Here is a 22,809-nt window from a genome sequence, read left to right as displayed (position 1 = left end):
AGTTTTGTCTCAAATAATTGCGCCACGAAAATTACAACCTCACTTAACATCTAATGCACGTCACAAAATATTATAGAACTGCATTCCATCGAGATGCGGATTAATATTAATCACTCAATTAATTAATCAGTAATTTAATGTATCTCTGTATATAGGCATGCATGCACTTATGTGTGTATAATTATGTTTCTGTTTCGCATCGAGGTGATCAAAACATTTCTGAAGACTTTCTTGTTCACAATTGTTCTTAGTTCTTGTATGCAAAAAACTTTGGACGTTTGGTATTCTTATTCAAGTTCATATAATTATTATAATTAGACAAACAAAATGCTTAAAGCTGCCCACAAGACTTTGTCTACATCGTTTTTAGGTATTATAATTACGATTCCGTTTTGGTTTCTATTAGTACTCGTATATATATTAAGCTTGCTGCAGCTGCTTAACATTTAAAAGACACACAGTATGTAGGTGAAACTAACTCTAGGATTACGGATTCTACACTCTCTATGTGGTTTTCTATGGGTGTGAGTGATACTTCTTTTTTTGTTTCATATTTTCATAGGTTTTAGTAAGGCATATGCACAAGGGAAGGACTCGATCATCGTCGCTTACATATCGTTGGATATTTTGGATACTAAGTTAGTTGGTAGAAACGAAACACATAACTAGAGGGGAAGACAATACTGGGGGCAATTGTATGTACAGTACAAGGTTTACAATTGGCTGCTTGATATGAGTATTTAGATTTTACTTTAGTTTAGTGCTTAGTTTGTGAGAAGCTAGAGAACTAATCCTTGCCATCCTTGACCATCCCTACTAGCTCGAACTTAGAGATACTTTCGCACTGTTACAGACTACACATTAAAACTCCTTCAATTACATTTCATTGCAGTAGTTATTGCTGTTTGGTTGTCGAGGTGTCCTGCTGATTGTGATGCTAAAGAATCGTATAATTAACTGTTTCAGAGTGTCTCGTGTTGGCTGTGTTTTGTATTTCCCAAATGGTTGAGGCCATTAGTTGATGTTTTACAATTTGTTTAAATTAAGTTTGCTTTATCAAATACCCTGCAACTTCATTTAATTATCACAGTTTTTCATCAGAGATAGTTTAAACGTTTCAATATTCTTTAATTTCATATTTCTTCTGTTTTGTTAAATCAATTTTCTCGGTTGTTCGTTTATCTTTTGTGTTGCTACAGTATGCAAATAAAAAGCAAAGCGAGTTGAAATTTGTGCATAATTGTGTCCTATAAATAAGCCTTCTAAATTTGTCAGCAAACAAGGATTATTTTGCTTTTGCCTAGGATGTGTGGGGAGGGGTTTCGGTTATTATTTATTTTCCACACATCTATGCCTGATATGCTGCCCGCTTTTCTGTCTCGATAATCTTAGAATATAATCTACTTGTCTAGATTTTGTTTGTTTTTTTTTTTCATTTTTTGTTTTTGGTGAGCAAGTCGTCTCGTGTAAAACAAACATCGATTTCACTTTTAAAGTAGTTTCTGTTTTATTATTAATCATAATTAAAACGTAATTATTTGGAAGCAAAAGATGGCATATTTGTTTAACTTCTTGTCGATATTTTTGTTTAGCGTTTTCTTCGTGCTTCTCTGCACGTTTAAAACACAAACATTTTCAACGATAACTCGAACGGAGCAACTAAAACAATACACAAAAAATATAAATGTAAATTTAAAATGTCTTCTTGGAAAGTCTTCTTTTCAATTTCTCGTTTCGTTTGGTTCTGGTAATCGTATATAGTCATAGGTAGTGGTGTGTAGATCGGGGGTGTAAATCATTTATGTGGTGACAAATGCCGGCTGATGTCCTTTCGCTATGTCTATTATCCTTCTTTTCTTGTGGTCTCTTTCAGTGTTTTGTACTTTCGACAAAGAATATTTTTTGGTTAAACCGATTTGTATACAAACAAGGTAATAATGGCAAAACACACAAGTATATAATATACCTCTCTAATACATCATGCGTACTTTTGTGCTTGCAGCATGTGGGGTATGTGGTGTTGAACATGTTGGTATTTTGGCATTGCTTTCGCTTTCGATTTCAAAATACATACAATAAATACAAGTCTCCAATTTAACAATACAAGTGTAAGTGCGGGGTTGCCCGAATATTACGTCATCACTGATTGAGGATTGCGGGGAATCCCCTGCAAAAGGAGGGATACAAAGGGCCAAAATGCGCTAACGTAATTTAAGAACATCCCTCAAATGTGTGTGTGTGTGTAAATATAATATATATGTCATATGAATAGGTAGATAATCCTCATCTGATCGAGCTAAATCAAATACAATACGAATATAAACTAAGCATTCTAAGACGTTGCGTGAATTTTGGTACTTTAAGTAATGCTCATAGGTTGCCTAACACATTGAGAGTATTGAAAGTTAAAGCGTACTAAAACGACAGACTAATACAAATTACAAACAAAAATTCACTTAATTAGGAAACACGAAGGAAGAGTAACAATAAAAATAATTGGCAATACGAGCGAGGAGCAGAAGGAATCAACAACATACTTTATACTTTTGAACATTTTTTTGTCGTTTTTTTTTTGTTTTTGTTTTTGTTAATTTTCATTTTGGTTTTGGGCGGGCTTCGGCCTTTTGCTAATACACAAATCGTTTGTTGTACTATGCAGCCTGTTTTATATGTACGTATAGTAGTAGTATGTGGTATATATTTATATAAATATGTATGCATGATTATGTATAAGAATGACCAAAGAGCAAATCAAAGGCAATTTTTACAATCTTCGTCGACACATTATATGCTATACAATTGCGGTTGGATGATGTGTGGTGTGGTGAGTGTGCATTTATGTGGTCGTAGTTGCGATTTCTACATTGTTCGTCTTGGCGCCGGCGGCCAACTTCTGCTGCTCCGCTGTGATGTTGGCTTCGTGGCCATCCACGTTGCTGCTGCTGTTGTCGTTGGCATGATTGCTGGAAGGTAAAGGCAGTGGTTTTAATTACAAGGGCTTGGCAAACAACAGGGATTGTAACCAACCCTCCCGGAAATATACGAACTTGATTTAAACTACATCTTAAAATTATCCTTAATTTTTAGGATTTAATATTCAACGAATATCTTATATTAAAAGAATCATTTCCTAGTTAAGAATTTACTTTAAAAGATTTAACTTACAATTCATTAATTTTGCTGGTTGGTCCATTTGAAATGGGTGTAGTCTGCTCGGTCTCCGCAGGACGATCCGCACCCAGGGGCTTGGTCCACATGCCCTCGTCGTCCTCATAGTCTTCCTCGCCGTCCAGCAGCACAGACTGTAGTCGGGTAACAATCGATGCCGTCTCCACGACACTCGACTCTGCCAGCTTGTCGCTGATGGCCTTCTCCACGTTGGCGTTATTGTCGTACTCGGCCTGCTGATCGTCGCTGCGCACTATATTATCCTGAACACTCTGGCCCCCAGCGGGCTCAACAGATTCAGCAGGCGCGCGCTCCTCTTGTGGCTCCACTTCGGCTGAAGATGCCGGAGCTGGTGGCGAGTCCTCCTCCTCGTCATCGCCTGGCAGCGCTCTTGTGGGCATGCCCAGATCACTGCCGAAGGTGCTGAAGTGCGCATCAAAGTCGGCAAAGTTGTCTGCATTAAAGTCCGTGCCCCAGTTGGCAGTGCCCGTGTTAACCTGCGCCGACACGCTGGGAATGTCGGAGAACTGAACGTCCATGTCCCAGGGATCCGCCAAGTTGTTCAGCGTGACCGAATTCTTGGTGAACATGCCGTGCCCATGGCCATCGCCACCGCCCGAGTGGTCGCCATGCTCGTCATCGTCATCATCCTCGTCGTCAATGTTTCGACCGAACTGGAACAGATTCTGATCGTTGTCCATGGTGAAGACAATGTCCTGCAACGTGTTGTCCAGATCACTGTATCCCATGTTGCTGTACGAAAGGGTTCCGATGTCCCAGGCATTTGTCTCGCCCAGATAGTCTTTGGCGCCCACGTTGTACTCGTTCTCCTCGTGCGGATTGCAGTCGGCCAGCAGCTTGGTCTGCTGTTTGACAGCCAGCGAAAACTCGCCAGTTTCCGCATCGATCAGCGATTGCCAGAGCTTCAGCTCGGCTTCGTCACTTAAGCTGGTGGCGATCAGGTCAGCGATATGTTCAGATTCTGATATACAATTCGTAATGTGACGCAGAATTTTGATAAGATGGCCCATGTAACCCAGCCGTCGACCCTTTTCAGCAGATCTAAAAGTAAAAACATATGTTTATTGGCTGACTGTTGCAGTTAATTCGCCCAACTTACTGCGCCTGCGCATTGTGCTGCCAAAAATCGACCAGTTTGGATACCAAATGGCAATTTACAATCAACTGCAAATCAGAAAATAATGACTGGTTCTGGTAAGAATCGAACTGCAACTTACGTGTGTTTGCATTTCGGAGGGCGGAGCACTGGGCACGGTCTTGGTCTTATCGAGATCATTGAGCGTTGGCTCCGATTCCTGCTGATCTGCTGGAGATTCACCATCCACCTCACTATTACCCACGTGATTTTCCTGGGCTTTGGGTTCTACGCCTTCAGAAGGAGTGGCTTCGGCAGCGATTTCCACTTGGTCCGATTTTTCCTCCGGCTCCTGTGCTTCATCTGCGGTTGCCTTTTGCTCATCCTGCGCCTGGGCAGCTGCTTCCTGCGCAGCTGCCACTTCAATTTCGATGTCGCCTCCTTCCTCGTCCTCCTTGCCACCCTCCGCCCGCTTTGCATCGTTCAGAGCGTTCTTCATCTCCACCTCGGACTCCTCGGTGCCCACTTTCAGGAAGGCATTGATGAGGCAGTCGGCGGTGAAGAAGTCCGTAACCTCCGTGGATGCCGTGTTGTTGTTAGACAGCTCGTTGTAGAAGACCACATGCATGGCTTTCTCCATTTCGGTGTGCAGGAAGTTGTTCCAGCAGTACTGCTTGAAGAACTCCAGCAACAGGCTGAAGTACTCAGTCGCGCAGATCCTGAGGAGCGGAAATAGGGATTTCGTGTTAAGTTAGACAACACTTTCTTCTTAATGAAATACTTACGCCTGCTGAATGGTCTCATGCTTGGTCTCCAGCAGGGCGGTGAACACGCGGCACACTTGCAGTCGGGTCTTGCCAAAAGGGGGCGTCAACACGGCGGCCGTAGTTTCCAACGTGGGTTTCTACAAGCCAAGCGATAAACAACTGGTTCTTAGTGACTAAAAATAAGTATACTAACCGCAGGGGGGTTCTTTAGAACGTGGACAAATTCGTGGAGGCGTGGCGCCATCACAGTGATCACAGTCTCCTGCACTTCCTGGTGGAATTCGCGCTCGCGCTTTTGCAACAGCCGCTGGCGATCCGAGTTGGGCTCATCTCTGCCAGAAATAAATGCAATACAATTAGGATTTGGGGACTAAACCGTCGGCAGCACAACTTACGTGAAGGTAATTGGCTTGATAAGCGTAAGTACAACCGATATTCCTGACAAGATGGCGCTCTCCTCAGCGTTTGGTTCCAGAATCACATTTAACAAGGCTTCAATTGTGTCCGCAGATTCAATCGTCTTCAGGATGGGGTTGGAGCCATCGAAGGCCGGCTCGAACGAATCGTTCTCCTGCTCGGTCTGGCGCATCAGGCGCCCTTGGTTAATAAGATCACAGAAAAAGTCGGCAACATTTGCATGTTTGTCGGTTTCTTGAGGATTACGCAATATTGCAATCAGTCTCTCAACAATTTTATCTTCAGTTAGCCACTGTAAAAATCAAGCATCCGATTAGATTTTAACTTAAGAGGTACAGGATATGAGGACTCACTTCGAAAAGGTTCCGCTTGAGTCGACCACCCTCGATGTCCTTCATCATCTGCATTATTAGATCAGGTATGACCGGTGTGTCAAAGTGTTTACAAATGAAATCCAAAAAGGTCTTCTGCGATTTAATATACTCCAGGAGTTGTAGGCACATGTGTTGATACAAAAACCAATCTTGTTCAGGCTTTTTGGTAAAGAGCATGCTAAACGTTTTGCTAAAAAACGACGATAGCAATGGATTTAACGGTGGTTCCTTTTCCAGATATGAATACAGCAGCTGTAGCGTCTCCGCGTCGGTCAGTAGCTTCTCATCTAGGGACGGCAGGCCGCTGCAAGGGATTGGCTATAGAGTTCTGGATGGGATGGCAAGGGCATCCTACGAATATTCTTACAGTGTGAGTATCTCACAGGACATGTTGGCATAGCGGAAACGCTGCGACATGGGCACATCTTCAGAGGGCTCGGTCGTGATGAGCTCCACCAGGCGCCGGATGACCTCGGGACGTGTAAAGTAGTTGACCAGGTTCTTCTTTTGCGTCTTGCATTCCTGCAGTATGTCCTCCTCGTCCAGGAACTCCTCCAGCGTTGAGTTCTGCGGGCGGACAAAAAGCGGGTGTGAGTTCTATCCACTTCTATCCCAAGGCGGGACCACCTACCTCCCTCTCCAGCAGCGCCTCTATATTCGCGGAGGGCGCATAACCCTTGTCCCAAAACATTTTTCGCACGTACGTCTTGGCGGTGACACTTTCAGGCTGGGGGAATCAAAAAATCTTTTCGCTGGACTCGCGGATCGCTGATGACTGGGCATGCACGGCTCTGCGGGATGGGAATCGAAGATTGGTAGATTTGGGGAAGCGGAATCGCTCGATTAAAACACGGCCGAGACTCAACACTCGACTCGCACAAAGTAATGCGTAAATTTTTGTAATTATGCCAAGCAGGCCCCACATATACACTACGAATGCGGGCCGAAAAATGGGCGTTCGCCGGTCGTTCGGCCTTGCAACGGGTGGGGGGTGGTTGGGGCCACACTTACGAGTTGGTTGGACTGTGTTTTTCTCACTGTTTGTTGCACTTTTAATTGTTTTTCAACCGAAAAAACCACGCTGTAATTTTCTTCTCTGCTTCTTAGAGGTGGACAATATTCGATTAGACCGTAGAGCTGCAAAAACAAATCGATGTTACCATGGAAAATATCGATAGTTGGGCCCCGGTGACCGCCATCGATGTTTTCCAGACTATCAAGAAACTCCCATCACTACGCGTATTTTAAATAAAATAAAATACAAAAAATTAAGAATAAATTTAACTAATTATAATTATTAAAAAATTTTAATTTTCATAATTTCACTATTTTTTTTAGATTATTTTAGGCAGGAATTACCCTGTTATATTGGTTTTTCGCCTTATATCAAAACTATCGATGGCGCTGTTTTTAAATTTTTCCCGCCATCACTCTTCAAAAAAGGCCATATTTGACGGGAACAAACGGAAATGACACCACTGACGTTTTTGCAGCTCTTTTAGATTAAAGTGTTGCGGGAATGGTGGAAATTGTTTTGTGCGAAATTGCGGATGAAGTAGCTCCAGATTGTACCGAGGAACCTTCGGAGTTCCGCTTTGACAAGCGGCGATGGCTGTTCAAAGAAGCCCTCATTGGGCATAAGGAGGAGATTCTAATTTGCATCGAGAGTTGTGCGTGGGATTGAACGAATCAGGACTTGTTAATTTTGATGGATAATAATAATGGTTTATTACAGGTCACAGTGCAAGGACGAGAAAGCTAAAATTCAGGGCAATTAAGAACGTCCTGGTCCTCTGCCATGAAGAAACGCACCTTCGAGCCCGCGACATTGAGATGCAAGTGGCAGAAACCCTTTTGCCCCTCATCTTCAAGGACTTCAAAACGAGCCTGGAGTTCGAAGTGGCCCAGCAGGAGCTAGAGCACCAGCGACCCCTCAAAACATATGTGACCACCAAGCTGTACGATGCCCTCTACGACAAACATGGCCAGTCCAAGGATCCGGCTCAGGAACTGGCCCTCAACATACCCGAAAGATTTCAATCCCGGCTACGCAAGTACCAGGAGCGCACTGTGTCCTGGATGTTGCGACGGGAGCAACAAAGCACCCAACTGCCAGCCAACTACACAGTTCTCCATGCCGTTGACGGCAGAAATCGCGTCTTCAAACACAACTACTGCCTGCAGTTCTACGCATTCGAGGAGGAGTTTCCCAAGATCACCCTGCCGCCTGGAGGCATCCTGGCTGACGAGATGGGACTGGGCAAGACCGTTGAGTTTCTGGCCATGCTGCTGATGAATCCCCGGCCGCAGGACTCCTTCAGAAACGAGTACTGGCACCAAAGGCTGGATGAGATTGCTGACGATGTCCCACTGAAGCGGGCCCGTAGGCACAAAAACGAAGAGGTTTTCTGCATCTGCACCCAGAAACGCGGAAAACGAGTGCAGTGCAGCAAGTGCCTTCGGTGGCAACACGAAATGTGTATGCATGTTTTGCTTACCAAGCAAGATGTTCCCCACCTGTGTCCCAACTGCTGGTCCGAGCTGGCCAAATCCGGGGACAGACTGGTTGAAACTGGCGCCACTATCATTGTCTCTCCCAGCTCCATAATGATGCAGTGGTTCCAAGAGATAAACAAGCACATATCGCCGAGCCTTAAAGTGTTTTCTTACTCGGGCCTGCACTCCTCCTGGTGGGTCAGTCCTCTCGAGCTGTCCAAGTATGATGTGGTGCTCACCGATTATACGATACTGCGCAACGAAATATACCACACGACGGACTACAAGTCAGACCGTCAAATGCGTCATAAGCAAGTGTACATGCGGCCCGACTCCCCGCTCCTTATGGTAAACTGGTGGCGTGTCTGCCTGGATGAGGCACAGGTAATGTGCATATTTACCACCTGCATCCAAAGCTTACTGACCATCTTATATTTATTATATTTTCCCCCACCCAGATGGTCGAGAGCAACACTTCAGCAGCCGCGGAAATGGTCAGGATGCTGCCGGCCATCAATCGCTGGGCTGTAACCGGCACAATCGACGACCTGCCGCCTCTGCTGGAGTTCGTGGGTCGGCCAGAGGTCTGCAGGCCACCGGATGCCTGGTCAACTGTGGACAAGGCGTTCCAGCTGAACTACAAGTGCGAACCTCTGCTGGAACTGCTCGTGCACAGCCTGTGGCGAACCTGCAAGTCCAAGGTGGAGCACGAACTGGGCATTCCGCCGCAAACGGAAGTGGTACACCGCTTGGAGTTGAGCAATGTGGAGTCGCTGTACTACCGGGAGGAGCACCTCAAGTGTCATGAGCAATTCCTTGCAGCTGTGGCCAAGCACACACGACACAACGCAGACAACAGCTCCTGCCTGGCCTCCATCTCGCCGCAGTTGCTGCGCATCATTCTAAAGCCCTTTCTTCGCATCCGCCAGACCTGCTCAGTACCCGTGGTGCTCAACAGCAATGTGTCCAGCACGGACTACCTGAATCCGCAGGACCTGCTGATTCGTCTCAAGTCCAACAATGAGAACGAGTGCAAGACGGAGCTGCGAAGCTGGGCGTCCTCCTACAACGGCCTGGCGGCTATACACTTTATTAAGGAGGATTTCCCTCAGGCCATCAAGTATTACAAACTTCTATTGAAGCTGGCTGCAGATTATAACGATCAGATTATATCGTAGGTTCTTTTTAATGTATATTATGGATGGTCAATGGATTTAAATATTTTAATATTTTCAGTGTGGACAGTGTGCTCCAGATTCATGCCATCTATAACCTCCTACAGGCCAGTGAATTGGCTGCCACTGCAGACAAGATAACCGAGCTGGAGCAAAGCAACTATCAAGCTCAAATGAAGCGACTAGAGTGGAAATATTTGCAGGACAGTACAGCCGTGCTAGAAAGCGCACTTTGTTGTTTTGAGGAGAAGCTCAAAGAAGTTTGCGAGCTAGAGGCTCAGTCCGAGTACAGCACTGTGGATCTGCTGGCCGCGATGGTGAACCACAAAGTCTCTCTGCATGATGCCATGTGGAACAAGGTCCGGGATGATTTCTTCCGCCAAAATATCTCTGTGGAAAGGCTCGATAATGTCAGTTCCATGAACGGAATGCTTTACTTGATAGATCTGTGGCATATGAAACTACAAAAGTTAAAAAGTAATTTACTAACTGAGTTTGAATACCTGAAAGGAGTTATGCAGGATGCGTGTGGGGCTGTCAAAACAGGCAAGGTCCTCTCTCAGGAAATAAATAACTTTATAGGAAGCGTTACCGATTGCCATTTGGCAGAAATATTGGTATGTTTAATTTAAAAAACTATTTAATGCCATTTAAAATATATTTTTTTAAATTATTGTAAAGGACGAGAATAAGGACAAGGCAGATAAGCCCAAAAAGAAACGTCATTGTCGCTTGTGCCAGATTCGCGATTCTTTGAATCAGTTTGAGTGTCTACTCTTTGCTAAAAAGCTGGACGAAGAGGCTACTGTTACCGAGGGTCTGGAAAATCCCAGCATGGAAATAAGTCTCATAAAATGTAACTAAAAACCAAAAGTGGTAATTTTTCTTACTAATCTGTTCAAATTCCAACCCAGCTATCTTTTCCTTCCTGCGCACCAAGCCGGAGTTCAGTGAGTGGAAAGCGGAGTGCCAGAGCAGTCTTGATTTGCTGGGCTGTCTGCAGGATCTGGTCAAGTTTCAAATTAAGTACTGGATTGAGGTGGAGTACATGGTCAAGGCTTTTGACGAACTGGAGATGTGCAAGATGCGCATCCTTCTAACCGACGATCCCGAGGAGCAATCGAACTACCGCATACTGCCCTGCCAGCTGGACGAGCAGATGGAGTTCAATCAGTACAATCTGCACGAGTCGCAGCTGAATTTCACGCGGCTGTGTGGTCGGTTGAAGTACCTGAAGCATCTGAAAGAGGATACCACCGACAAGCCTTGTCCCATCTGCCAGACTCAGGATGATGTGAGGGTAGGTGAAGGCATCTCGAATGCTCTGTCTGGTGGTAAAGATTTCCTTTCGTTTTAGTATGTGATGATGGTATGCGGACATTTTGTGTGTCAGCACTGCCTGGACAACATGAAGAAGAAGTATGCCCGTGATGGCGTCACCAAATGTCCTCTCTGTCGACAGGACTCGCCACAGTAAGATGTGACTTTTTCCTTTGCCAAGCACCTCTTAAAAATGTTTACTTTTTCCTAAAGGCTATACTATTCGGTGCGTCCCGGGGCCCATAAATCTATAGTCGGAGACTTCTCTACAAAAATTGCAAACATTGTGGAGCTAGTGCTGAAAATTAAGACCGACAATGAACAGGATAAGGTGCTGATCTTCTCCCAATGGCAGGCGATACTTCTTCAAATTGCCAGAGCCCTCAATCTTAACGGCATACAATTTCGCAACAAGTGCACCAATAAGGATTTTGAGGACTTCAAGGTTTGATGCTTGCTTCAAATTATTTTTAAATTATACTAACCTTTAATTCTCTTTTAGGATCCCTTTAGCAATGTCACCTGTCTACTGATGCCCCTTTCTAAGGGTTCTAAAGGCTTAAACCTGATCGAAGCCACTCATGTTTTCCTGGTGGAACCGATTCTTAATCCAGGCGACGAACGCCAGGCCATTGGTCGCATCCACCGATTTGGCCAAGAAAAGTAAGTTCGCCATTTATAAGAAATTATTTTCCAGTTCTAACTGCCATTTTTTTCAGACCCACAAAGGTTCATCGTTTCATTGTGAATGGAACAATCGAGGAGAACATTCTCTCGCTAATTACTTCAGCAGATGACACGAAGACTCTGGGCACACACTGGGATTTGGAGAACATGACTCTCGATAGCCTCAAGAAGCTATTCATACTCAAGGAGAAAGAGTAGAATCAACAAAAGTTCAACTAATTTAAGGTTTTTTTTTGTATGTACCCTTGCAAAGGGTAGAACGTTCCGGTTAGGATTAACACTGGGTCTAAGTACACATATATAAGATTAAGCCAATTTTTTCATCAGTAATAAGACAACAACTTAGCTGCCAAGATAAGATCAATCTACCAAAATATAAATCTGCCACTACTTTAATCTCATTAATAGATAATCATGGACGAAATAATTCTGTTACTTAATATTGTTAAATAAAACCCTATTCGCATTCCAAAAAATCTCAGTGAAACACATTGCATTGCTTTTGAAGTTATAATTTCATAAGACCTGGCAACCTCTCAACATAGTCCTTAATAATTAAACTTAAATCGAATCCCCATATGTATTTTGTGTGTTTCCTGATTAATGTACAGTATTATTTGTACTAAGATTAAGGACATTAGATTGAATTTTTTGTAAACGTACATTATGCTTAAGCCTAAGTTACATCCATCTTATAAACACTGCTTCTCACAAGGATTTAAAGGGTATTGCTTTTCAACTTTTGACGTCGTTAAACGCAAATCAAAAGTCTTAGACATGGTCGATTTTTAAGGCGTCCAAACTGGTGCCATCGGCATGAGCCTTCTGGGCGTAGTAGCCATCGTAGGAGCTCTGCGCCTTGTCAATCTCCTGCTGATGCTGCAGCCGCTGCAGTTGCACGTAGGCAGCCTCCTGGATCTTCCGGCGCTCTTCATCCGCCCGTCGCTTCACCTCGTTCTCCTCGAATTGCTGCGCCTGAAGTTCCGCTGATGCAGCTGCTCGCTCCGCCGCCGCCTCCTGGTATTCATCGTAGGAGTGAAGGTTGCGATCGCTGCTCTCCAGTTTGTGCAGCGAGGATAGCTGCTCCTTGGCCGCCTCGGCAATCTCGCGTCGCTTGGCATCCGCCTGGCGCTTGTCCTCCCGCTTGCTCCGCTCCTGCTCCTCCAGTTCCTCGCGAGCGGCGTAGAACTTGGGCGAGATCACGGGCGGACGGTTCTCGTGGGTGCGTTGGTGACGCTTCAGTGCCGTCTCCTGGCGGAAATGGGTGCCGCAGGTCTTGCACTCGAATGGTTTCTCGCCCGTGTGAATCCACTCGTGATGCCTCAGCGTCTGGGCCTTCGCGAATCTCTTGGGGCAGAACCGGCAGGCGAAGTCTTTGACCTTCTCGTGGATGATTTTGTAGTGCCGCTTCATGTTGCCGATGTTGTTGAATCCCTGACCACATCCGGGGCAGATATGCTTGCCCTCCTTCTTGGTGAAGTTCACCTGTGGCGACCAGGAGGGCACTGAAACCGAGGATATGGGATTCACAGAGGTGCCAGCCAACTGGGCCAGGTCCACCCGTTGGACCCGGCGTGGATCTTTGGGTATGGTAGCCACGGACTCGGCGCACACCTTGAGCAATTCGTCGGCAGCGTTTTGTGACATGACGGGTTCAATGGACACGCCTTCAACAGGTGGCGCTGGGGGATTGTCCAACTGTTCGCCAGGTGTCTCACCCATCTCCACCTGGCGCTGGCGATAGGTCTCGATGGCCCGGAGAACACGCTTCTCGTGCGTCTTCAAGTGTTTGGTCAGACTCTTGGGATAGAGGAACTTTTTGCCACAGACCTAATAAATACAAATGGCTTGAAATTAATTGTATGACTTGGATTATCTTTTAAGTCTTACCTTGCACTCGCAACGCTTCTCCCCGGTGTGCGTCATCTCGTGTATCTTGCAGGCATGCGACTTTCCAAAGGTCTTCCCACAGTACTGGCACGCGTAGTTCTTGATCTTCTCGTGCACGATCTTAATGTGGTTCGCCAGACTCTGCTTGTTGTGCGAGGCGTGCTCGCAGATGTGGCACTTGAACTTCTTCTCCTGGGTGTGGGTCAGGATGTGCGTGTTCCACTCCTGCCGGGTGGTCTTCCCCACCCCGCAGTAGGGACACACGTAGTTCTTGATGCCTGCGTGCCGCATTAGGTGATCCTTTAAAGCACTGTTAATCACGAAACGCTTGCCACAGATGTTGCAGGGGAAGGGCAGCTCCTTGCCGTCGTGCTTGTACATGTGCTTCTTGAGCGCCATGGGACAGCGGAACACCTTCTCGCACTCGGAGCAGGGGTAATCCCGTGGCGGCGCCGCCGCCTTGGTGATGCCGTGCATCTTTTTCATGTGGAAGGTGAGCAGGCGGATGCGCGGGAAGGTCTTGCCGCAGCCATCGACACTGCAGGAGTGCACCTCGGATAGCTCCGTGTGGGCGTGGTCGATGTGAAGCCTCAATCCGCCAGCGGTGGTGAAACCTGAAATCGCAAATGAATAAGAGATCTTCTTTGAGAAGGGAAAACCCTCATTACTGCACACCTTTCCTGCAGGTCTCCACTTTGCACTGGAAGGGCAGGAGATCGTTGTGGTGCTTCATGTGCTCCTCGTAGCGGATGGCCTTTTTGAACTTCTGATGGCAGATATGGCAGTCGATGATGCGGTGCAGGTGGCGCTCGCCGGGCGGAATCCTCCGGTGCCTGCCCTTCGACTTCTCCCCCTCTTCGTCCTCATCCTCCTCGGAGCCCGTAATGAACTCCAGGTCCTCTTCCTTGACTTGAGGTCTCTTCGCCCTCGGTTTGACTCGAGAATTCTCCCTCAGCCGCTGGGCCAAGGGAACATCATCGTCACCATCGCTGCTGTTGGGCTCAAAGTCCACGTCTTGCTCCAAGTCGTCGTCGCTTTCCTCCGAGGAATCCGCCGCGAAGATCGTCATCAGATCGGCGGCATCCATTTCATCCTGCTTCACCTCCTTTTCCACCTGCTCGGCCTCCTTGTCCACGTGCTCCAGCATCTTGAACACATCCTCCTCGTTCTCGATCAGCTCCATCTTGTGGTCCAGCAGGGGATCGAAGTTGATTCGATCCTCCTCCTCCTGGCCCACCAACTCGGCCTCGTTCCCGGCCACGTTCAGTACATCGAAGGTTTTCATCTGCGAACTGGCGGGCGTGCAGAAGACGTTCCTGGCCACCATGTCCTGGAACTTCTGCACCGAGTCGACGCACAGCTTCTGGAACTCGTGCAGGTCGTCCAGTCGGGTGTAGCACGGCGTGCACAGGCTCTTGGGGAAGCCATCCGACTGCTCCACCGCCAGTGAAGTGCAGAAACATAGCTTCTTGGCCAGTCCGGGAATCAGGAAGAGGTCAAAGGACCCCGATCCGGCGCCATCCTCCGGCAGGCGATTCAGGCAGATGCGGCACACCGCGTGCACCGGGTACTGGGCGGCCTCCTCCTCCATGTTGCCTGCTCCAGAGGGAATCTATTGGCTAAAACCACGGATTAATAAGCCGAGAAAAACTTTACGCGTCAGAAAAACCAAAACAAATACCAAAAAATACTCGCTAGTGATGCAAAGTGTAGGGTACTAAAAGTAGCCAAAAATTAAAAATGTCTAGAAAATATTGTTTAAAAAACAAAAACGACATTTATGGAACATTTTAAACTTGCCAAGTGTGAGCAGCTGAAATATTTATTTCATTGTTTATTAAAAAAGTGAAAAGCCTGCAAAAATTGTATTTGATATTAGAAAACAAAAACCGCATCTGGCTTGAAAAAAGCCAGGTTGACTGCAATGTCGCTACCCACAACATTCCCCATTTACCAACACTGAAATTTGAAATTCAAATTTTGATTACTTATTACTGTTTATTTTATTAAATTTAAGTCAATAAAATCATTTATAAGGGAATACAATTAGTAGAGTACAAACTTAAGCAGCTGAGAGGGGAGGTTTAAATACAAAAAAGTAAAAACATGCTTGCAAAGTGGGGAAAACTAGTTGGTAAACCTTAGAGACCTATAACTCATATGTCCTTCATAGAAACACATAATGAAAGGGATCGGAAACGGATGCGGAAACGGGTTTGGTTGCAATTACTTCCGGTTTAGAGTGCGGCTCAAACGTGGTCCAGCTTCAGGGCATCCACCGAAGTGCCCTCCGCCTCCGCTTTCTGTGCGTAGAAGCCGTCGTACGTGTTTGTCTGCTTCTGCAGCTTGTTGAGCTGCTCGTAGGCCGCCTCCTGGATCTTCCGGAGCTCCGCCTCCGCCTTGCGCTTGGCCTCGTTCTCCTCGATCTGGTAGGCCAGCAGCTCGGCGGTGGCCGCAGCCCGTTCCGCGGCCGGATCCTGGTACTGCTCGAAGTTCTTCGGCTGCTGTCGCTTCACCGCAGTGCTGGTCTCGGCCTTGGGTCCCGCCGGCTCCTTGGGCTTGCCCGGCGGACGGGGCGGCTTGTCGTGCACCTTCATGTGCGTCTTGAGCACTTGCTCCTGGCGGAAGTGCTTGCCGCACACCTTGCACTCGTACGGCTTTTCGCCGGTGTGAATGTACTCGTGGTGGCGCAGATACTGCTTCTTGGCGAACCTCTTGGGGCAGAAGCGGCAGCAGAAGTCCTTGACCTTCTGGTGCACCACCTTGTAGTGGAGCTTCATGTTGCTCACGTGGTTGAAGCCCTTGCCGCAGTCCGGGCAGATGTGTTGGCCCTCCTTCTTGGTGAAGTTAACCTGCGGCGACCACGAGGGAAGGTTTACCGATGGAATCGGATTGGCCACCGTTCCCGCCAGCTGGGCGATGTCCACCCGCTCGACGCGACCTCGTAGGTGCGGACTGGGCTTGGCAATCGTTGAAGAGCCACTGGCCCCGTCGCCCGTCAGTGAATTGGCCCCCTGCGTCTTGGGCAGGTCGCGTTTCTCGTGTGTCTTCAAATGCTTGGTGAGGCCCTTCTCGAAGAGGAACACTTTGCCGCAGATCTTGCACTCGCAGCACTTCTCACCGGTGTGACTCCGCTCGTGAATCTTGCAGGCGTGCGACTTGCCAAAGGTCTTTCCACAGTACTGGCAGGCGAAGTCCTTGCGCTTCTCGTGCACCACCTTCACGTGGTTGGCCAGAGCCTGTTTGTTGTGGGAGGCGTGGTCGCATTGCCGGCACTCGTACTTCTTCTCCTTGGTGTGGGTCAGGATGTGCTTGTTCCACTCCTGCCGCGTCGTCTTGCCCACTCCGCAGTACGGGCACACGTGGTTCTTGATGCCAGCGTGCCGCAGGAGATGATCGCGCAGCACACTGTTGATCGGGAAACGCTTGCCGCAGATCTCGCAGGCGAAGGGCAGCTCCTCGCCAGTGTGCTTGTACATGTGCTTCTTGAGGGCGGTGGGGCAGCGGAACACTTTCTCGCACTCCGTGCAGGGGAAGTCCCTCTGCGGGGTGTCCACCTTGTGCACCCGCTTCATGTGGAAGCTGAGCAGCACGGGCCGGGCGAAGGACTTATTGCAGCCCTCGTAGGTGCACGGATGCATGGCCGATGTCTCCGTGTGGGCGTGCTCCACATGGACCCGCAGTCCATTGGCGGTGGTGAAGCCTGCAATAAAGAATAAACACATATATATTCTTTCCTGATGGTTAGAAATCCTGAGTTTACCTTTCCGGCAGCTCTCGACGGTACACTGGAAAGGCAGCAGGTCGTTGTGATGCTTCATGTGCTCTTCGTAGCGGATAGCCTTCTTGAACTTCTGGTGGCAGATGTGACAGTCAATAAGCCGGTGGCGATCCCGCTCCGTGGCGGGAATCCTCTTGCGCTTGGCCTTCTCCTTGGGGTTGCCGTCGGAGTCCTCCGAGGAGCTGGTCTCCTCGGACTCATCCTCCGCCTGCCGCTTGGCGGCCGCCTTCGACTTGGCCTTGGACTTGGGACCACGGGCAGCACCGCGTCGGCTGCGCTGGGCCAGCGGAATGTCGTCGTCGCTGCTGTTCAGCTGAAAGTCCGCGTCCAGGTCGTTGTCGTTGCCGCTCTCGAAGGAGTCGTCCTGCGATTCGTCGGCGAACGGCTGCTCCATCTCCATCTCCACCTCCTCGACCTCCTTCTCGACGGTCTCGAGCATTTTGAACACATCCTCCTCGTTCTCGATGATCTCGATCTTTGAGTTGAGCAGCGGATCAAAGTGAACGTTGTCCTCCTCCTCGCCGGGCATATCCGCCACGGGGACACCGGTGTCCAGGACATCGAAGCTGGTTTGGCAGGCGAAGGCGTTGCTGGCCACCAGGTCCTGGAACTTCTGCACGGAGTCGACGCACTGCTTCTGGAAGTCGTGCAGCTCGTTCAGCTTGGAGAAGCAGAGGGTGCACAGGTTCTTCGGGAAGCCGTCCGCCTGCTCCACGGACAAGGAGGTGCACACGCACAGCTTTTTGGCCAGGCCGGGCACCCGGAACAGATCGTAGGCCGCCGCATCGTCCAGCGTGGACAGGCAGGTGCGGCACACCGTGTGTATGGAGTACTGGCTCCCCTCGTTCATTTTGGACACTCAATTCGATGCTGGGCGATCCCGAAATCCCAATATCCCGAAAACTGCAGAAATCCGAAATGTTCTCTGTCGAGAAAAAAATCCAATACAACACACATTTGTGTGTACTCGCCTGTGCGTGTGTGTGCGTCTGTGTGCACGCTCGTCAGCAATTCGGTTATCGATTGACCGCTAGTAGCGAGTAGACTCGCCGCAAAACTGCGCAGCTCTAGCACTCGTCCACCCACACTAAGGCGTTTTGTTTTGTTTTTCTCATGCACACATGGGCGCAGAGGAGGGGTAGACAGTCGGGGTCACAATAGTATTTATTTAATATTTATTTATTTTTGCACATATATAAGTTAACTATTAGCATTGTACAGTTACACAACTAAAGTTAGCATATGTGGTTAATTTAAGCGAACCTAGAAAAATTTAAAATTTACCCATATCTATTTTTTTTAATATAAATAATTTATAATTTAGAAATAAAATATTTCCTACTTCAAATTTATAACGAAAAGTAACTTTTTTTTTCTAACTGCTTTGGCAATAGTTTTAATCCAATGTCCAATTTTGGATGTAAAATAAATACCTTCTTATCCTATTGGAATATTCAAAAGACTATAAGGGAATAGCATAAAAGATAAGGATATAAGGATATTAAAAAGAATATTTTACTTCTTTCCGCTTTGTTTATGTTGGCAGTAGTTTCATCTAATATATGATTTGCACTCAAAAAAATTAGTTTTTAAAAAAATAGTCTTGATTTTAAACATTTTATTTAAACATTTCTACTAAATTATTTATTTTAACAAGGATATATGTTTCTATGGATAGTTTCTATGGCAGCCACTCCAACTTCTAAAACAGTAGTCCGATTTTTATCAATCCTAAAAACAAGGTGCTGAAATTTAAGTTTAATAAACAAAATGGAGCAACCGGACAAAGATATAATAAAAGTGCTTGAAGCCGAGGCTCAAATGTTGGGTACCACACTAGCATTACAAAATGCCGGTGCCCAAAATAACAGGCTCAAACTGGAGGTCACTAGGTTACAAGAGATCCTGGAGAAGCAAAGGAAGGTCCTGCAGAAGGCCGAGGACAACAGAAAGGAGGGTGAATTGATCTTCTCAACGCTTTTGGGATTAAATAATGATACTGGGAGTAACCTAACAGTAAAGTCTCATCCCCAGTTTCGAAAAAGTATTTAGATTAAATTATTTATTTTAGGATTCATCAGATCCACTGAACAGTGAGACACCATCAAAAAAATCAGATGAAGATGGAGAAAAGGAATTTTCCCAGTAAAACCCCTGAAAAATCCAGCACCTTTACATAGAAGACTGATATATTATGTTCCATGTCCTTAAGAAACACAGCTAACTAAAATAATTGTATATCATTGTACAATTTTTTTTCAATTAACTTGATATTTCACACTAAAGTTTTCGAAATATCTTCGATATTTGTTTTAAAAAATGTTTATTCATCTAAATTTGAAATCAAGGCTTATTTGTAAAATTGTATTCAAAATAAGCTGTGTACTAATAAATCACTTAACTTAAAGTAAACTTAGGGTTTTAAAGGTAATGTTCTTGGGGGTTAAAAAAGTTTTAACTTTGTTATAAGTAAAAATCACTGGTATTGCAAAATTTTCTTTACAATCCCTCCCTCTGAAAGGAAACTCCAATGGCTTTATGTATATTATTTTTAATCCATTACTCTAAGTAAGCACGGGAGACATTACACGGAAAAACAAAATACATATATTGCATGTATGTATAAACGTATGTAAAAATTAAAAGTGTTCATATTGTAATATGTACTCGAGTAGTTAAGAGTGTTTATAAAACTACAATCTGATCCAGCTAGAGAGCAATTCGAGGCATGCTTAAAAACTTTCCGGACAGTGACAGCTGCTGTAGAAGTGGATACATATGTCGCTAGTGTATATATATATGTACTCGTAAAGTAAGTCCGATCCGGGAGCCTAGACGTGGTCGATCTTCAAGGCGTCCATGCTGGTGCCCTCGGCCTGGGCCTTCTGCGCGTAGTAGCCATCGTACGAGGTGGTGGCCTTCATAATCTCCTGCTGCTGCTGCAGCTTCGTCAGCTGCTCGCAGGCCGCCGCCGCGATCTTTTGCCGCTCGATGTCCGCCTTCCGCTTGGCCTCGTTCTCCTCCAGCTGGTGCGCCAGCAGCTCGGCGGTGGCCGCCGCCCGCTCCACCGCCGGATCCTGGTACTGGTCGAAATTCCGCGGCTCGGCATCCGGCTCCAGCTTGCGGAACGTGATCTGGGTGGGTGCACTGCGCTCGGGCACGTGCCTTCTGTTGGGCTTCTCGTGCGTCTTGATGTGCTTCTTGAGCGCAGTCTCCTGGCGGAAGTGCTTGCCACAGATCTTGCACTCGAAGGGCTTCTCCCCGGTGTGGATCCATTCGTGGTGGCGCAGGATCTGCGCCTTGGAGAATCTCTTGGGGCAGAAGCGACAGGCAAAGTCCTTGACCTTCTCGTGGATGATCTTGTAGTGCAGCTTCATGTTTCCAATGTTGTTAAAGCCACGTCCGCAACCGGGACAGATGTGTTGGCCCTCCTTCTTGGTGAAGTTCACCTGCGGCGACCACGAGGGCACAGAGACGGAAGGTATGGGATTCACTGCGGTGCCGGCCAGCTGGGAAATGTCCACCCGTTGGACGCGCCGTGAGTTCTTCGGCTTGGGAGGCACTGCAGCGGACCCGCCGCCGCACGCCTTGAGCATTTCCTCACTGGGCATCTGATTGGGATCCATCTGAACCAAACCATCGGCCTGCATTTGCATTGGCATCTGGCCTGGCATTTGGCCGGGCATTTGTCCGGGCATCTGGCCGGGCATGGGAATGTTGAGCTGCTGGCGAAGGGGCTCCGCCGGCGGCAGATCCCGTTTCTCGTGTGTCTTCAAATGCTTGGTGAGGCTCTTCTCGCAAAGGAAGATCTTGCCGCAGATCTTGCACTCGCAGCACTTCTCCCCGGTGTGACTCCTCTCGTGCACCTTGCAGGCGTGGCTCTTGCCGAAGGTCTTTCCACAGTACTGGCAGGCGAAGTCCTTGCGCTTCTCGTGCACCACCTTGACGTGATTGGACAGAGCCTGTTTGTTGTGCGAGGCGTGGTCGCACTGCCGGCACTTGAACTTCTTCTCCTTGGTGTGCGTAAGGATGTGGGCGTTCCACTCCTGCCGCGTCGTCTTGCCCACTCCGCAGTACGGGCACACGTGGTTCTTGATGCCCGCATGTCGCATCAGGTGATCCCTTAAAGCACTGTTGATAACAAACCGCTTGCCGCAGATGTTGCAAGGATACGGCAGCTCCTCACCCGTGTGCTTGTACATGTGCTTCTTGAGCGCCGTGGGGCAGCGGAAGACGGTGTCGCACTCCGGACAGGGGAAGTCGCGCAGCGGGGCCGCCGCCTTGGTGATGCCGTGGACCTTCTTCATGTGGAAGGTCAGTAGGCGGACGCGCGGGAAGGTCTTGCCGCAGCCCTCGGCGATGCAGGCATGTACCTCGGACAGCTCCGTGTGGGCGTGGTCGATGTGGATGCGCAGCCCGTTGGCGGTGGTGAAACCTGAAAAGTGAGATAGGATGAACACACGCTTCTGAAGAAGTTATACACCTGTTCCATACCTTTCTTGCAGGTCTCCACCTTGCACTGGAAGGGCAGCAGGTCGTTGTGGTACTTCATGTGCTCCTCGTAGCGGATGGCCTTCTTGAACTTCTGGTGGCAGATGTGGCAGTCGATGATGCGGTGCAAGTGGCGCTCCTCCATGGGGATGCGCTTCCTCTTGGGCTTGTCTCCCCGCGAATTGCCGTCCTCGGAGTCATCCGACTCGGAGGAGGAGCCGCTTATGTACTCCTCGTCGGGCGGTGGCGGCTTAATCTTCTTCGGCCGCCCCCTGGGCTTCGGTTTGGGTTTGTTTTGGCTGGCCGAGCGGGATGACTGGTATCCGGATCCGGTGGCTGGTCCCCGCATGCGCTGGGCCAGCGGAATGTCATCGTCGCTGCTGTTCGGCTCGAAGTCCAGGTCGTGGTCGTTGTCGTTGCCGCTCTCGATGGAGGAGTCGTCATCGAACATCTTGATGGACACGTTGCCCTTGACATCCTCCTCCACCTTGGCCCCGTTCTCCACCTCCTCGGCCTCCTTGTCGACGTGCTCCAGCATCTTGAAGACATCCTCCTCGTTCTCGATCAGCTCCATCTTGTGGTTCAGCAGGGGATCATAGTTGACGTGGTCCTCGTCCTCGCCCTGGTAGTCCTGCACGGCGACATTGGGATCCAGGACATCGAAGTTGCTCTGGCAGGCGAAGACATTGCTGGCCACCAGGTCCTGGAACTTTTGCACAGAGTCGACGCACTGCCTCTGGAAGTCGTGCAGCTCGTTCAGCTTGGTGTAGCACAGGGTGCACAGGTTCTTCGGGAAGCCGTCGTTCTGCTCCACGGACAGGGATGTGCAGAAGCAGAGCTTCTTGGAGAGTCCTGGCACCAGATACAAATCGTAGGCGGCGTCGTTCTGCAGGTGGTTCAGACAGATCCTGCACAGGCTGTGGATCGAGTACTGCCTGCCCTCGTTCATCTTGCTTTCACTCGCAATCGGCACTGCGGATCGGGGCGGTTTTCTACTGATTTTTGCCTCTCTCTCCGGGCAGTAAGCAATAAAATAATATTGACACAGAAAAAATTGTATACTCGTCGACTGGCATTCGGGCGAGTGGGCAATAAGCAGGTACGTCTGCCAGCGAGCTACTCGCCGCAGGGCCTACTCGCTGCGTAT

At 48.0% G+C, this 22,809-nt stretch overlaps 6 protein-coding genes across 6 annotated transcripts; 2 read left to right on the top strand and 4 right to left on the bottom strand.

The window, feature by feature from the left end:
- Window positions 1-1,482: 1,482 nt before the first annotated feature.
- On the bottom strand, window positions 1,483-6,957 carry LOC119552835 (serine/threonine-protein phosphatase 6 regulatory subunit 3). Its single transcript, XM_037862692.1, has 11 exons — window positions 6,834-6,957; window positions 6,454-6,613; window positions 6,190-6,389; window positions 5,802-6,126; window positions 5,427-5,740; window positions 5,225-5,363; window positions 5,050-5,168; window positions 4,407-4,983; window positions 4,289-4,353; window positions 3,166-4,230; window positions 1,483-2,963 (listed from the first exon to the last, which is right to left on the bottom strand). Exons 2-11 carry the CDS (start codon window positions 6,511-6,513, stop codon window positions 2,837-2,839), a joined length of 2,991 nt encoding a protein of 996 aa, XP_037718620.1. The 5' UTR covers window positions 6,514-6,613; window positions 6,834-6,957; the 3' UTR covers window positions 1,483-2,836.
- Window positions 6,958-7,304: 347 nt separating this feature from the next.
- Window positions 7,305-11,897, top strand: LOC119553268 (E3 ubiquitin-protein ligase SHPRH). The gene is made up of 10 exons (XM_037863559.1): window positions 7,305-7,492; window positions 7,558-8,702; window positions 8,777-9,492; window positions 9,555-10,110; window positions 10,175-10,349; window positions 10,408-10,793; window positions 10,851-10,966; window positions 11,027-11,258; window positions 11,316-11,476; window positions 11,533-11,897. Exons 1-10 carry the CDS (start codon window positions 7,342-7,344, stop codon window positions 11,696-11,698), a joined length of 3,804 nt encoding a protein of 1,267 aa, XP_037719487.1. The 5' UTR covers window positions 7,305-7,341; the 3' UTR covers window positions 11,699-11,897.
- A 99-nt stretch (window positions 11,898-11,996) lies between these two features.
- On the bottom strand, window positions 11,997-15,053 carry LOC119553269 (zinc finger protein 85). Its single transcript, XM_037863560.1, has 3 exons — window positions 14,066-15,053; window positions 13,391-14,004; window positions 11,997-13,330 (listed from the first exon to the last, which is right to left on the bottom strand). The coding sequence occupies exons 1-3, from the start codon at window positions 14,979-14,981 to the stop codon at window positions 12,272-12,274; spliced, it is 2,589 nt and encodes an 862-aa protein (XP_037719488.1). The 5' UTR covers window positions 14,982-15,053; the 3' UTR covers window positions 11,997-12,271.
- Window positions 15,054-15,362: 309 nt separating this feature from the next.
- LOC119552649 (zinc finger protein 91) lies at window positions 15,363-18,155 on the bottom strand. The gene is made up of 2 exons (XM_037862346.1): window positions 17,154-18,155; window positions 15,363-17,093 (listed from the first exon to the last, which is right to left on the bottom strand). The coding sequence occupies exons 1-2, from the start codon at window positions 18,019-18,021 to the stop codon at window positions 15,640-15,642; spliced, it is 2,322 nt and encodes a 773-aa protein (XP_037718274.1). The 5' UTR covers window positions 18,022-18,155; the 3' UTR covers window positions 15,363-15,639.
- A 748-nt stretch (window positions 18,156-18,903) lies between these two features.
- On the top strand, window positions 18,904-19,547 carry LOC119552651. The gene is made up of 2 exons (XM_037862348.1): window positions 18,904-19,187; window positions 19,243-19,547. Exons 1-2 carry the CDS (start codon window positions 18,942-18,944, stop codon window positions 19,318-19,320), a joined length of 324 nt encoding a protein of 107 aa, XP_037718276.1. The 5' UTR covers window positions 18,904-18,941; the 3' UTR covers window positions 19,321-19,547.
- A 159-nt stretch (window positions 19,548-19,706) lies between these two features.
- LOC119552648 (zinc finger protein 668) lies at window positions 19,707-22,739 on the bottom strand. Its single transcript, XM_037862345.1, has 2 exons — window positions 21,666-22,739; window positions 19,707-21,606 (listed from the first exon to the last, which is right to left on the bottom strand). Exons 1-2 carry the CDS (start codon window positions 22,609-22,611, stop codon window positions 20,003-20,005), a joined length of 2,550 nt encoding a protein of 849 aa, XP_037718273.1. The 5' UTR covers window positions 22,612-22,739; the 3' UTR covers window positions 19,707-20,002.
- Between the last annotated feature and the right edge of the window lie 70 nt (window positions 22,740-22,809).

Source organism: Drosophila subpulchrella, chromosome 3L (genome assembly GCF_014743375.2).
Source record: "Drosophila subpulchrella strain 33 F10 #4 breed RU33 chromosome 3L, RU_Dsub_v1.1 Primary Assembly, whole genome shotgun sequence".
In the NCBI taxonomy this organism is placed as follows: domain Eukaryota; kingdom Metazoa; phylum Arthropoda; class Insecta; order Diptera; family Drosophilidae; genus Drosophila; species Drosophila subpulchrella.
Note: the sequence above shows the minus strand (reverse complement) of the source record. Positions and strands in the feature narration are given on the sequence as shown.